Source organism: Haliotis asinina, chromosome 2 (genome assembly GCF_037392515.1).
Source record: "Haliotis asinina isolate JCU_RB_2024 chromosome 2, JCU_Hal_asi_v2, whole genome shotgun sequence".
Taxonomy (NCBI): domain Eukaryota; kingdom Metazoa; phylum Mollusca; class Gastropoda; order Lepetellida; family Haliotidae; genus Haliotis; species Haliotis asinina.
In genome coordinates this window covers 7,777,283-7,792,581 of record NC_090281.1, presented here as the reverse complement: position 1 = coordinate 7,792,581, position 15,299 = coordinate 7,777,283, and the positions used below count along the sequence as shown (strand labels likewise).

At 40.3% G+C, this 15,299-nt stretch overlaps 1 protein-coding gene across 1 annotated transcript; it reads right to left on the bottom strand.

Annotated features, from left to right (window-relative positions):
* Nucleotides 1–9,275: 9,275 nt before the first annotated feature.
* LOC137272238 (uncharacterized) lies at nt 9,276–12,263 on the bottom strand. Its single transcript, XM_067804598.1, has 4 exons — nt 12,163–12,263; nt 11,490–11,604; nt 9,946–10,054; nt 9,276–9,634 (listed from the first exon to the last, which is right to left on the bottom strand). Exons 2-4 carry the CDS (start codon nt 11,578–11,580, stop codon nt 9,397–9,399), a joined length of 438 nt encoding a protein of 145 aa, XP_067660699.1. The 5' UTR covers nt 11,581–11,604; nt 12,163–12,263; the 3' UTR covers nt 9,276–9,396.
* Between the last annotated feature and the right edge of the window lie 3,036 nt (nt 12,264–15,299).

The following is a 15,299-nucleotide window of genomic DNA, read 5'->3' as shown; positions in this document are numbered from 1 at the left end:
TTCATGGCATAACGTTACCAAATGCTAGCAAGATTCAAGCATACAATCCTGAGGAAATCACATAGGTCTAAATAACACAATGTCAGGATGTCAATGTATTGTGCAACCTTCCCCGAGATTCAACAACATGTCTCATCCACTTTCTCACTGACTGCATCAGAGGTAGAATTTGAGGCATTGCATTCCATTTTCGATGGAGGGCTTTACTAATAAATCAAGATTTTGTTCTGGATGATCTCTCTGGCGATTTTCCATGACCCTCCATGTCCCAGTGAGGTTGTATGTGACTTGCTATCACATCTTGATTGTCCATGATAAAAACTACATCGGCAGTGTCCTCCATGAAGACTGACCTTATCTTTAATGGTTGGCCGATGAAATGTGGCAACAAGAGCCTGTATAGAATGTAAGTGATGATTTCTCACGTTTGCAGTCATGTGAGAATGTGCCCAAACCATCAATGAACACCCGCCAAACGGTACCTGCAGCAAGCTATTCAGTTGTGCTTATGTGATTTTTCTGCGGATCCAAAGACGATCTCGGCATTTAGTCATGTACAAAGGAAATTGACTTTTGTGTTTGACCTCAAATTTCAGTAACATCGAGCCTTAGTTTTCTGATCAATCTTCTGATAGTCGAAGGATGACAACAAACATCTCTTTCAAAAGTCCTCTATCACAGGCCAGCATGTCACAAGACAATAACTCTAAGCCGTTATTGGTTCAGGAGGACCTAACTCTGCTCATCTACAACGAAATAAATTTATTTACAGAGTTATCGAGCTGTACTTGACCTTGGTATTTGCTCAGATATTGTGTCATAGTTTGGACGTTGGAGGTGAGAGGTGATTCGTGATTAATAACCGATTCTACATAATTTCCAATGCTGTGATGGAGAAATAAGTGACTGGAATTCACAAATTTCGCGCTGGTCGTTATTGTTTATTGGCTGCATAGCAGCCTTTCTTCCATATAATATGACTCGCAGTTACTTGGTCGCAATTCGAGATAGATTCCAACAACTTTGGGTCCAGATCATTGGGTTAGTCCAATGGTTACAGCGTTCAATTTGCTTGTTTTAGGTTGTCGGCGTTGCTGTTCGCGTGACATCGCATCCCAGTGCGGATAACCATTTACCTGGATCAAGATCGATTATTCACATTTACCCAAATGGTTTACAATTTGAAAAGGCATTGGTCCGTATACATGTGATTACAATCGACATATGGTTATATATATTAACATCTAGTTTTGTTTACGTTGCGTCAAGGTACATCGCCCGACATGTGATTACAATCGACATATGGTTATATATATTAACATCTAGTTTTGTTTACGTTGCGTCAAGGTACATAGCCCGACATGTGATTACAATCGACATATGGTTATATATATTAACATCTAGTTTTGTTTACGTTGCGTCAAGGTACATCGCCCGACATGTGATTACAATCGACATATGGTTATATATATTAACATCTAGTTTTGTTTACGTTGCGTCAAGGTACATCGCCCGGAGACATGTGGTATTCCGCACGTGTGATGGGAATTGGTTGAAATCTCACAATTGATGACTGCTTCACTGCCAGCGAACAATCATCGAAAAAATATTGTTAGTGGCATTTTTCTGTTTTCCCTATCCAGTTTGGTATTCCAGATACTTGCTATTTTAAAGCAACGGCTAATATATCATGAACATACACTTCCTGTAGTCTTCAAGAAATATTCTGTCATGACTTTTCAGTTAGTGAAGAGAAATTTCTAATAGATAAACACGTTTTCAGGCCCTCATAAGATATGTTTCATCATCAAATGTTTCAAACACTAAAACAGTACTTCCAAAATCGTTTGTTTTAGATTATGTCGTTTGGCCAGTGCGACCAATCTTCAATGATTTCAGTGTATCGGAGATCCACTGTTACACCTACATTTGAATATTTAAATACCTTTCTTTATTCACACTCGGATCACTTACACCTATCAAAAACTACTGAGCAAAAGAAAGTACACAGGTTGTGTTTCTTCCCATAAGATAATAATAACGAACCGATATGTGTGATAAGAGTGGTCATTTCGTAGATATGATAAGTCATGGCGTAAAATAACTGACGCACGGAATTGATATAAGGTGGTACGGTAAGTCTCCCGTGTGATATTGTTTAGTCCATGAACCACATCCTTCAGCAAAAGATCTACGTACGCCTTGAGGAAGAAAGCAAATGTTGGGTTCAAGGTCAGAGGTGAGGCTGATATGTGGGTTGCCCTAATAGATGATGGGAATGCTAGGATGGGGAACTACCTAGGAACTACCTGTTGTTGTTGCTAGGAACTACCGTTGCCAACAGCCGCAGCAGCAAAGAGCAACAATGATCTTACTCCACAAACTGAAGACGACATTTCTGTTCTTTTCTTCTGGAGCGGACTCGGCAAAGAGATATATTGCTGGGAACAGCAACCATACCAAATAAGATTCTCACAGATTAGTGAGTGAGTGAGTGAGTTTTAGTTTTACGTCGCTTTTAGCAATATTCCAGCAATATCACGGCGGGGGACACCAGAGGGGGTCTCAATGGTTAACCATCTTAAGTAGAATTATAGGATTTGCTTCTATATTGACAGAGAACATCCGAAACAAGTAGCCTCAAGCTATGTCGAGTCTCCAAAACGTATCCAAGAACTGTATTGTATTGTACTAAAAAATAAATCCTATTTCCTGAATCTCAAATTTTCTACCTCATAGAGATTAATGAACGCCCACAGGACACATTTTCCTATAATTCCTGAGGTTATGGGAAAGGTTTGGTTGCCGTCTGTCTAGCACCCCAGCATCTAATCCATCACAATTTACATTTCTGCATTTAATGAGTGCATCTAGCTATACCTGCATATCTGTGTACATACGATGTATATGTCTATCTATACCATTATGGAAAGGGTTATGTTATTTACAATTTGTACACCTCTATACCTACATGTCTACGTACAACGTTAATGCCGTATGCACATTGTCGACGACATAATATTTGAACACATACGATCAAACCTCGATCAAACGTGTTATTGAAGTTCAGTTTGCACAGCCCATGTCACACCCTTGAGACAACTTCACCCTCCTGAAAATACATCATATTATTAGAAAACCCACCACTGACTATGCTATTTCAGTTTAGATATTGCCATGACACTTTGCCGCTTTGAGTGAAGTCAACTACATGAAAGGCCAGGATGATATGGGTCACACGTCATAATCTGCTGAATCAGCCAACACTGCAGCTACAACTACAGGTCACTCCTACATCCCCTCTTGTAACCCATGGTATTCTGCATCCCATAAACGGACAGACAAAATAAAGAATACCGAGTCTGTTTTCATGTCATTGAAAATTGAAGGAAAAGACGCTAAATTTGATTAGGTCTGTTAGGATGTAACGATACATCGAAGTATCGATGGATTGTGATCGTTGAGGCTTCGAGGGCAATTATTCGATGGTAGAAACAAACACCTATCGATGCATCGGTAGTAAGTGTGACTATCGATAGTTTCAGTAAAGGACCTCTGTTGATAACTGCGCAGCGCAAAATACAGGAAGTATCAGATTGGTTTACTGTTACGGTTAAGAATTTAAAGTGACAACAATTTAAGAAATCCCCTGGTAAACCAGCAAAACAGAACAAAGACAATTCTGTAATTATGCAATGAGAGCAAGGTATACAAAGTCACAAGTCAATATAACAATGCAGATTTCAGGTACAATTCAAGAGAGACAAAATCTAAGTCAATGGGTCACAAAATACAATATAGCAAACTCCCCAAAGTCTTGGTGTGAGATAGTCCAGCATATAACTAGACGACTTCACACTATACCAAGGTGTGCTCGACGTTCAGCCGGCGAGTGAATTTTCTTTGACGCACTCTGCGCTGTACAGAGATGTACAGCGGTTAAAGGCAAAAATCCAACCTATCGACTAGAACAGGTGCACGGATTGCTAAAACAAACACTCATTTTCAAAACGGCATACTTACATCCACTAACATCCATTCACTTTATTATATATCAGCCCTGACACAAAACCACCCCCGTTTTTCACCACTTGACGGACATTGTGATTGGTTAACTAAAAAGTGGAATCGCACTAAAACGGTTAGCGATAAACTGACTGCGGTTTCGGGAAATGAACTTAAGGCATTTTGCATCGTTTGTAGACATTTCCGGATCCCATATATCATCGCACCATTCACTGAACTCCTAAAAATTACACTGATTACTCTAAAACGAAATGAATCACTGTAAGTAATTATAATTCTACACCATTATCATAATGGCAGTGTGCATAATGGGTGTTAGTTTTCACTTTCATGCACTTTGTAAAGTTGGCATATTTCTAAATTAGGATTTCTTCACTGATTCATTCAATGTTTCATTTCCACTACGTTCTACATTTCTACAGCATACAATTCCTATCCTTCAGTAATAAAGTGGCGCCATTACGCAAGTTACATGACGCCGAAAGAAGACATATTCAACAAATCGGTGAATGTATTTCCAAGGTAAGAACAACTGTATGACACTCTCTTGGGATTGTATTTCTTCAAGAATAATTTGATGGTGTTTCATATGCGGGCACATTCACTTCAAATCCCTCTTCCAGAAGGTTAACAGGGGAGGCCCAACAATTGACTTAAAGGTCTCATGCAACCAAAAAATCAAACATAATTAAAACACATTTATCACTTATTCATGACATATGATATACATTGATGCTTTTAAAAAAACAAATAGACAAAATTATAAGCGTACAATTGCGATTCAAATGTGCAATATTTTGTACTTGGGCTTACTTCCCCCGAAACGAAGCCCACGGGAGACCGAACCCAGTCATAGCGGGTGGATATGCACTCAAGTGTAACGACGGCTTCCGATTGGCTGTTTCTTTTGCTGATATGCTGAGGGTTCATTGTGTGTACAGAAAGATGATCTGTTTGATGGGCATTTTAGAAGTATAGCCAATCACAAGAAAGTAAGATAACAACTTCTTTTTGTGTACTTGATGTGTCGTTTCAGTATGGATTCATATACTGTTGTCAAGGAAAAACATATACACTAAAAGAAGTCGTTATTCATGAAGAATGTATATAGAGATGTTGGATTTGGAAAATACATAAGAATGAAGATTTTATGGATATCAACTTCTTTATATGAGAAGACAACGTTTCGGAGTTAATGCTTACTCCTTCATCAGGTGATTGAGAATGGGGTACAGAACTATATTTATATGTACAGGTAAAACAATAACAAAGTAACAAGTGGAATGAATTAACGAAAGCTGGAAGCCAGTATAAACAAGCGCTGATTGGAACCCGACAGTTATGATTACAATGATAGAAGCCAATGGCAATACATTACAGATGATGGGATATGTTTACATAAAACAGGTAGGGGGTAAGGACGATGTACATGATTGGGGATAAGAATGGAAGCCAATGGTGGATGATGTTTACATAACACATGATTGGGGATTAAGGATGATGTACATGACTACATGAGGGTATGTTTACATGGGGGTTGATGATGTACAAACACAAGTAGATAAGGATGTACACGGGTAGATTGGCTATACATGAATTACATAGATAGAATGTACACAGAGAGATGAGTTTAATTTATCAATAAGTCCCAGGCACTTGGTGGGTACACTCCTTGGTACTTTCAAGGTACATGTAGTAGCATGAGACATGTGACACAATGATAATGTGTCTGAAAAAAATCCCATTTGGATAATAAGAACACTATGCACACATATCCAACACCAAAAAGCATCTGGAAATGACATTGTAGGTCTCATGACATCTCACAAACATATACACTACTAACGGTTCGTTTCCCCTCCCGCCTACTGCACAGCGCCATAGTCCGTTTTCATGGATTCCGTTTTTTTAAGCAACCTCTCGTGGCCGGGAGTCAAGGGAGGTATATATGTTTCAAGACCTGTCAGAAATAAAATGAGTGTATTTTGTTGGAGGTAAGTGTCCCGCTTTTACGATGAATGTTTGTTTTAGCAAAACCTGCAAAAATATCAGTGGATAGGTTGAGTTTTCAGTCTTGATTTTGCCTTGAACCGTTCCGCTTTCTTGCGGAAAGGTGCGTCAAAGAAAATGCACTCGCCGTATAAACTCGATGTAGGCCTTGGCTGGAATACGAGATTATTCATATGAACTAGGTGTGAGAGAGAATCAACTATGGCAGAATGTCAACACAGCGATCGGTGCGACAGCAGATAATGTAGAATCAGGCGTTGACGGGTTTCGATTATCAAGCTAAGTGGCAGTGATGTAAATGAGTGTGAGTGTCCCCCTCAACACGGCAACAAGCCTTTATACATATTTACTAAGTCATTTCCCGTACGTTCGGGCACAAACGGCAATCGTCAACACTGTAGAATGCCCTCGAATAAGTCTACCGGAAGTAAACATCGAAAACTAGGAGCAGATAAATTCCGGAGAACAAGAATTATAAAAGTGTTGACCAGCTATTAAAATGAAATCTGACCCATCATATTTAATATTCAAAACACTAAATGTTGTGACCCAATAATAATTATTACTTAATAAACAGCAAAAATATACAGAAAATACACACTCGTAACATTACTTTGAGTTAGAGTTATCCGCCCCTGTTACCTTGTACAGAAACTTATCAAATGAGACAATTCAAGGAGAGAAAAACACATTGCAAATTACAATATTGCAATAGTTGGTCGCAGCAAACTATAGATATGTCTGTAGTATGTTGCAAGAGACTTTCACTATGACAATAGTTATTTCCCCCTCCCTCAACAGTCACCCCCAGTCTGTTTAGCCATCGCTCATAAATAAATAAAAATACATTTTCAGCTTCATGACGTCTATGATGTTTTAAGTGTGATGAATCAGTACCGAATAATGAAAACTTATTGATGCATAAGATACGTATTAGCAGTCGTGTATTATGCAAACTTTATACATATAGATTTTTATTCGTTTTGAATCAAAATAGCTCAAATATAACCATGCTGAAATATTCAATGAATGTTCACACAGGCTAGTACAGTTCGTACTTTTCAGACATTTCAAATGAAAATCAATATATGTTAAATTCAACTTGGATGTGTTGTTTGTTCCAAAGCTTATTCTAGCTTATGTGCAGTTTTGCCTTGATCGAATACTGGCAGACTATATAAGTGTAATATAATACTGCCAACCCGTGAATAAAGGAACAATCCCCACTCCCCGAGGAACTCACTCGCATCGCACAATGATATTGCCAGTTTGTGTGTCACAGATGGCGGTCACAGATATCCGCTGTATATCTGGACTTTAGTCACATGTAATCTCTCTCAGTCCAGAATTGATTTCAACATTACTCAGGCACAGGAAACACCAGCTGTGATGTAGAATGATTTTATGCAAGCTTGTTACAATGTTCGGTGATAACAGGACAAAAAGTTTATTTTTGTTCCGTGAAGGGATTTTCATTGAGTAAGAAATATGTATGGAACCATAATGTCACCTAGTCACGGTGAAGGCGGTATATTTACGTTTTGATCGATGACATCGAGTATTTTTTATGACAAGAAGTCAGATTTGTCATCAAACCTTTTGCCCCCCATCGTGGAGTGAGGAAATCAAACCTTTTGCGCCTCATCGTGCAGTGAGGAAATCAAACCTTTTGCGCCCCATCGTGGAGTGAGGAAATTTTAGTCGAAATAATGCAGAAAGAATTTTATGAAATCTCTTCTTGTCTTGTCAGCCAGTTGTGAAAAGTTTGAAGATCGATCCACGTAGCCCAGTCCATGTTTGCGAAGGCACACAATCAGCGAGCACTTCCATCATTGTTGCCAACCGATACACAAGTTCCGTCAGCATCACAATAGAATGGAACTAATTTCCTTGCGTGTTGGATGCATTGTGTGTTGAAAGATTCTGTTTTAATAAAATAACACACGCAATAATTGGCCACTCAATTCTTGGCCAAAAAAATAGTCTACCTGTATTTTTACCTGTGATCCCCTCTATCTGATTTACAACCAAGATCATAAAATCTAAAGTGTTAAACCTGATAGGCGAGGTGTGAATACGATAACAAACACTGAACTTCGATCCGGACTAGAACATGATCAAATTGGAGTCAAGGATAGGTTAATCTGATTGGGAATTTAATTGTTAGAACCGACTTGTTTGTCTGTTCTGGTCGCCTTACATGACTGTCACAGGGGGCGCCAAACCACAAACAAACTGATCTGATTAAAGTAAACCATGACTGCCTCCATTGACAATCCACTCACACAAAACGTTTAGGATAGTTAAGATTGATAAGAGAAACATGTCTATTGAAACATCTGTCTTCCGCACATGTTGATCGGCTAATGTATGTGCAAACACGATACTTGATACACGCATACACACACATGATCTGTGGGGCTGTGTCGGTAACGCCTGATGTATTCATGATGTACATAGATGCTTGATTTATAACCGTTCTGAATGCAAGTACACATGGTACAAGCACATATGTTGTGCTAATGGTGGCATGCGGCGTGGTGCACGGGATTGATTGCTATTCTAACCTTTGAAATTTCCTAATTGAATTAGAAGTATTTACATTTTTACAGTGTATGGATTTGAGATGTTGGGGGTGTGCGGTTACGAGTCTCGTGTCACATACCAGTAAGTGCGTGTTGGTGTAACGCGGAGACACTATAGTGGTATTGATCCCATTGCTGTCCTTTCAAGAAACAAAAACATATCCCTCAGCAGATGTCCATGTAGTTGCTTAATTATGTGTATTTTTGTAATAGGATTATGTTGAGGGGGAGGGGAGGAATTATAGTGAGAAAGCGGTGACAATTTGATATTATATAGATCAATGTGCTTCGAAACGAGAGAGTGGTTCAGTGTGTGTTTGAGTGGTTGAGTGTGAAGTACACAGCTCTATTCAATCCCAAAGAGCTACAGCCCTCAGACATGAAACCCAGCCAGCAGCGGTGTCACGCTGACCAACAGAAAGCCAGGGAATCCGGGATCAGACACCTATCATTCATTCCTGAGTCGTCTAAGGTAGATTACTCTTCACAGACTATTGTGGTACCCGAGACGACAAAGTTGTGTTCTCCACACGCCCGGGAGAAGGACGATATGGGCGACATGTAGCTATCCATTCAGCAGTTTTCAGACATAGCATTATCTGCATAGCTATATCTTCGACTGTCTCAAACTGAGAAAACTAAAAACTAACAAGATCGTGTTTAAAGTATTTTATCTCGACTTTGAACCTTAATTAAAGGTAGATCACTCTACCTTGCCAGGTATTAACGTCAAACGACCTATGAAGCATCATCTTTCAAGAGTTCGATGTCTTCTTTACTGCGAACTCTCTTGGCGTTCTCCGGCTCCATCACCGACGTCTCTGCGACGTCTGCTAATAGAGTCTTCCCCTTCGGAGGTATCGACGCTCTGTACGTCTGTACCAGTTGGTAATAAATCATTCGTCCATTTTTGTGTCTCACGTGGAATCTCACAGGAGAGAATGTTCCCGCTCTCTAGTTTCGTTACATACAGAGTAAGACACTGTTTGTCAACAACCAATGGTTCTGCGTCTCTGCGGGAACACGAAAATAAATCAATGTTATAACTATTACTAAGTCAGTAAGGAGCTTCATGCGTTTTGCCCATCCCGGGTGGAGAACAAATACATGATCTGTGTCTACTGTCGGAAGCACACTAGATCCGAAGTTCGATCCCCTGGCCCTTTACAGAAAGTAAGTAAAGAAAACCAAAAAGATGCCAAAGCCAAAATCGTTGTCTGGAACAGGATGCACAGTAATAATGACATGAAGTCGTACATTAATGGTGTTATTTCGTATATATACAGTACATGACTTGAATTTGGTAATGCACAAGACCAAATACCTTAACTTGGCCTGAAGGATCCCGTGTTGACATGACAGCGTCACGCCATTGTCCATGTGGTGCTCCTCCCCGTTGACCACAACCAGATCCAGGAGGAGTTCCAGCGTATCTGTAACACAACATAAAAGCTGTTATACACCAGTACATCTGTCACATACCGTTATGTCCTTTATACACCAGTACATCTGTCACATACCGTAATGTCCTTTATACACCAGTACATCTGTCACATACCGTAATGTCCTTTATACACCAGTACGTCTGTCACATACCGTAATGTCCTTTATACACCAGTACATCTGTCACATACCGTCATGTCCTTTATACACCAGTACATCTGTCACATACCGTCATGTCCTTTATACACCAGTACATCTGTCACATACCGTCATGTCCTTTATACACCAGTACATCTGTCACATACCGTTAAATCCTTTATACACCAGTACATCTGTCACATACCGTAATGTCCTTTATACACCAGTACATCTGTCACATACCGTAATGTCCTTTATACACCAGTACATTTGTCACATACCGTCATGTCCTTTATACACCAGTACATCTGTCACATACCGTCATGTCCTTTATACACCAGTACATCTGTCACATACCGTTATGTCCTTTATACACCAGTACATCTGTCACATACCGTAATGTCCTTTATACACCAGTACATCTGTCACATACCGTCATGTCCTTTATACACCAGTACATCTGTCACATACCGTCATGTCCTTTATACACCAGTACATCTGTCACATACCGTCATGTCCTTTATACACCAGTACATCTGTCACATACCGTAATGTCCTTTATACACCAGTACATCTGTCACATACCGTAATGTCCATTATATACCAGTACATCTACCATATACCGTTAAATCCTTTATACACCTATACATCAGCCATATACCGTTATATCCCTTACGCACCAAAACATCAGTCACTGTTGTAGCCATCATGCACCAGTACATCTATTACATATAGCTATATCCGACATAAACCAGTACATGTGTCACACGCCATCACATCTCTTGTACCCCAGTACACCTGGCACAAACCGTTATATCTGTTTTATGTCACTGCATCTGTCATAAACCGTTATATCTGTAATACACCAGTGCAAGTGTCATATGCCGTTATATCTCTTATACACCAATAGATCTGTCATATATCGTTGTATCTCTTACACACTTCCTGACTTAAAACAAACCAAGTTGTAGGCAACCTATAACTCAGTTTTATATTGCACTGTCCTCTATAGATACATTGTTTTAGGCCTAATCACTAGTTTTACGCTTTCCTCTGTGATATTCTAGTTAGTTTGACTGTCCTTCGTTGACAGGTTTTTACAATGTGTGTGCTATTGATTTATTTGTATTTGTATAATTACTCGTTCTCGTCTCGATATGGCTGCAATATTGCCGATGTGACGTTAAATATCAACTCACTCACTAAAACAAACCAGTACAAAAATATTAAGCCGATGGGTATCTGGAATCAACCCGTCTGTGTATCTCAACTGTAAATTCTACTCACTGTCTAGGCGTATTTCAAGATCCTGCACCACGCACGTCGATGACACGCAACTCCAACACCACGACAGCAGGAACAAAACACCGACTTTCATTGTGACCAACGACCCGCCAGTCAGCTGATTAATAACAACATTTATACAGCTCAAAATGTTCGGTTTTCAGTTTCACACGCAGGAAATGATTATAATCAAAGGTATTGTTGAGACGTTGCAAGTTAAGTCACATTACCATTTCATCCTCCCGGGTACCCAGCAACTGTTTAATGAGCATATAAACTTCCAAGTCAAGTGCCGATAGCGAATATGCCCAATATGGTCGACGTGGCCCCGTGCCACCAAAACTCAGTTCTTTGATTCCCATCGTACCATCACCATGGTTTCGGTGTGGCCGAAATACTTCCACTGTGGTAGTATTGTCTGATAACCTTAGCTGTCAATTTTAAGTTACAGATAACGATATTTATGCAGTGGGATGGGGAGACGGTTCGTATGACTCATCGTCAGCACAGAGCAACAAATGACAAAAGATTACATGACAAGACAAGGACTAACAAACTACTTGTTCCACGAAGGAACACACAGGGACAAGGAATTTGATTCAAACACCCAAAGCACGTCATCTACACTTACATATACATTTTTTAAAAAAAAGTAGGAAAAGGTTGAACAACATACCCACCAATACCGAGGATCCGTTTTATCAAACGAAAGAGCCACTGCAAGTGTTCTTACATCTAGCGAACTCAGTGGTGCGACTCGATGGTGGAGGTGATCAAGGAGGCATATAATACATATGTTAAACAGCATCAATTTCCAGTCAAAAACAGCTGCTCAGTAATCAGTGATTGTCGGTTTACATTAGTGTCGTGGCTTTTGATAACTGTCAGAGTGGAAGGGCAAATAGCGTGGGTATTGACGAAATATGGCTGTATTCACCTCGAGGTGGCACGATGTGGAAGAGGTAGGAGATGTGCGGCATTTATAGAAACAACCCTTTCTGTACCCGTGTACGAACTAATAATGTTTCGGTTTTATGTGTGAGATTTTGTGTGTTTATTTATGGTCTTTTCACACCATCCTTCTAGGTTAGCACGGTACTGACAGATAAATATGTTCCACTAATTACTTGTTATAGTTGTAGTGTATTGATCAGCACGCATTGAAATATGTTTGAATTGTTGTAGTTACAAGAAGCATGAACTCTGAAGCTGTTTGAGTTCTGCAACCCCAGCCTTTAGTGGCTTCTTGTAAGGTAAAATGCTCTATATCCAAAAGTGGCGCTGGGGTAGCCCAATTGTTAAAGCGTTCGCTCGTCACGATGAAGACCAGGGTTCGATTCTCCATATGGGTACAGTGTGTGAAACCCACTCCCGGAGTCCCGCTCCGTGATGTTTCGGGAATATTGCTAAAAGTGGCGTAAATCTAAAAGCACTCACTTTCTGCGACGATTTTAAAGTTCGTCTTTCGTCGTCATGACGTCCAAGACCTTATTAAGGCTTCCTATGTATTTACTTGTCGACATGATGGAGACATTTCGAAGTTTGACGCATAAGTGACTAAAATGATGCTCGATGAAATTTCGTATTTTAACTGGTGCCATATGATCCCGAGTTGGACTTTGTGGCACCGGTACTGCAGGATACACTCACGGAAACACCTGGTGTCGTCGTGGCTAGCCAGTCATGCACACGGTTCGTGATAATACACATATCAAATGCTGCATGAACCCATAACATTAATACATGTCTAAGAAACAACTGCGTAGTAAGTTGATCTGTATAGTGTATTAAGGAGAAAGGGGCGGTAGGGTAGCCTAATGGTTAAAGCGTCTGCTGGTTCTATCCCCAACATAGGTACATTTGAGTGAGTGAGTGAGTTTAGTTTTACGCCGCTTTAGCAATATTCCAGCAATATCACGGCGGGGGACACCAGAAATGGACTTCACACATTGTACCCATGTGGGGAATCGAACGCGGGTCTTCGGCGTGACGAGCGAACGCTTTAACCGCTAGGCTACCCCACCGCCCCAACATAGGTACAATATGTGAAGCCCATTTCTGGTGTGCTTCGTCGTGATATTGGTGGAATGTTGCTAAAAGCGGTGCAAAACCGTACCCACTCACTATACGTAGAGGAATTGATGTATTGTAAATGAAGATACGGAAAGTAATTTATACATCATCGGAGGATATTACGGTTTGGGTGATGATTGGAACTATATAGATGAATGTAAATAAAGCAACCATTGTCTGAGACAATTTTGTTTATCTCATTCCCTTAGAATGGATGGTTTTTATTACACACATAATCGGACTCGCGTGAAAACACCGGGGAGGCAGAAAAACTGCTTACATGGGCATGTTATGTTAACTAATTCTTAGGTCTCTTAAAGGTCATTTATTAAAGTGGAATGTCACGTCTAATAGTAGTTACGGTATAATATTCATCTTTGCAGCAAGTTCTGGACATTCTGAAACTGGCTTGACGCCTGCAGTCGATGTATCTTGCACAAATCAAAACTTACTTCATTCTGTAAAACGCTACAAATTCAACAGCATATTTATGGAACAAAAATATAACAGAAAGTGGTGTATTGTAAAACTTCCCAGTTCACAAGGTAGCACACCGTATAAAATGCTTAAGCCTAAAACTGTCATGTTACGTTTTTGCCACATTGCATCCAAATGAACTGAAGTTTCAGTTATGTTGTTAAACAATAAATACCTTTATTGGTGAGTAAGTGAGTGAGTATGGTTTTCCGCCGACTTTAGCAATATTCGAGCAATATCACGGGGGCGCGACTAGAAATGGGCGTCGTAGATTGTACCAATGTAGGTAACAGATCCCAGGTCTGCGGCATGACTAGAAATGGGCGTCGTAGATTGTACCAGTGTAGGTAACAGAACCCAGGTCTGCGGCGTGACTAGAAATGGGCGTCGTAGATTGTACCAATGTAGGTAACAGAACCCAGGTCTGCGGCGTGACTAGGAATGGACGTCATAGATTGTACCAGTGTAGGTAACAGAACCCAGGTCTGCGGCGTGACTAGAAATGGACGTCATAGATTGTACCAGTGTAGGTAACAGAACCCAGGTCTGCGGCGTGATGAGCAAACGCTTTCCGCACTAGGCTATGCTACTACTCCTACTAGATTACTACTCCCACTGAAATTCCTTAGTAAATTGTAACATTATTACTATTACGATTTCTTACTTGTGGTAAGTGAGTATCATATACTAGTATTACGTGCCACAACAAAACTAGCAATACCGCTATGATAGAGAGTCGCTGGTTAAGACGAGTCGATCGTGATTGCTGCGACGGTATTGAAAGATTAGCGATAGTGCGCCACATATGGCAGAAACTGCGTTACCTGTATGGTAACCAGGTTTGAAATTAACGTCGGTTCTAGATCCGAAGCCCGATGAAAAAAACCCTGGGGGAACCTGTTATGGTTCTGCGTCCTTATGGACTGTATCTGGAGTGTCTTGTATGTACAGGTGAGCAGTTACACCTTCAGCACGGTGACACATGACCACATATTTTACCATTTCTTCTGGTTATCTAGCATGTCCAGAGGCAATCTTGGGAAGAGAGCGTTTGCATTAAAGACAGAGCACCCACGCACCCTCACAGACTCCATTACTGCGTGGTTCCTGGCAGATACAACCGTTCAGTTCTGTTTAGTGAATGGCGCTGCTCGTAATATTCATTGTAACAATAATAATACGCCCATTTCGTTACGTTTACACTGCAGCTGAGAGATTGGTACGATGTGGACAACGAATGACGAGGACGAGCTAGACGAATCA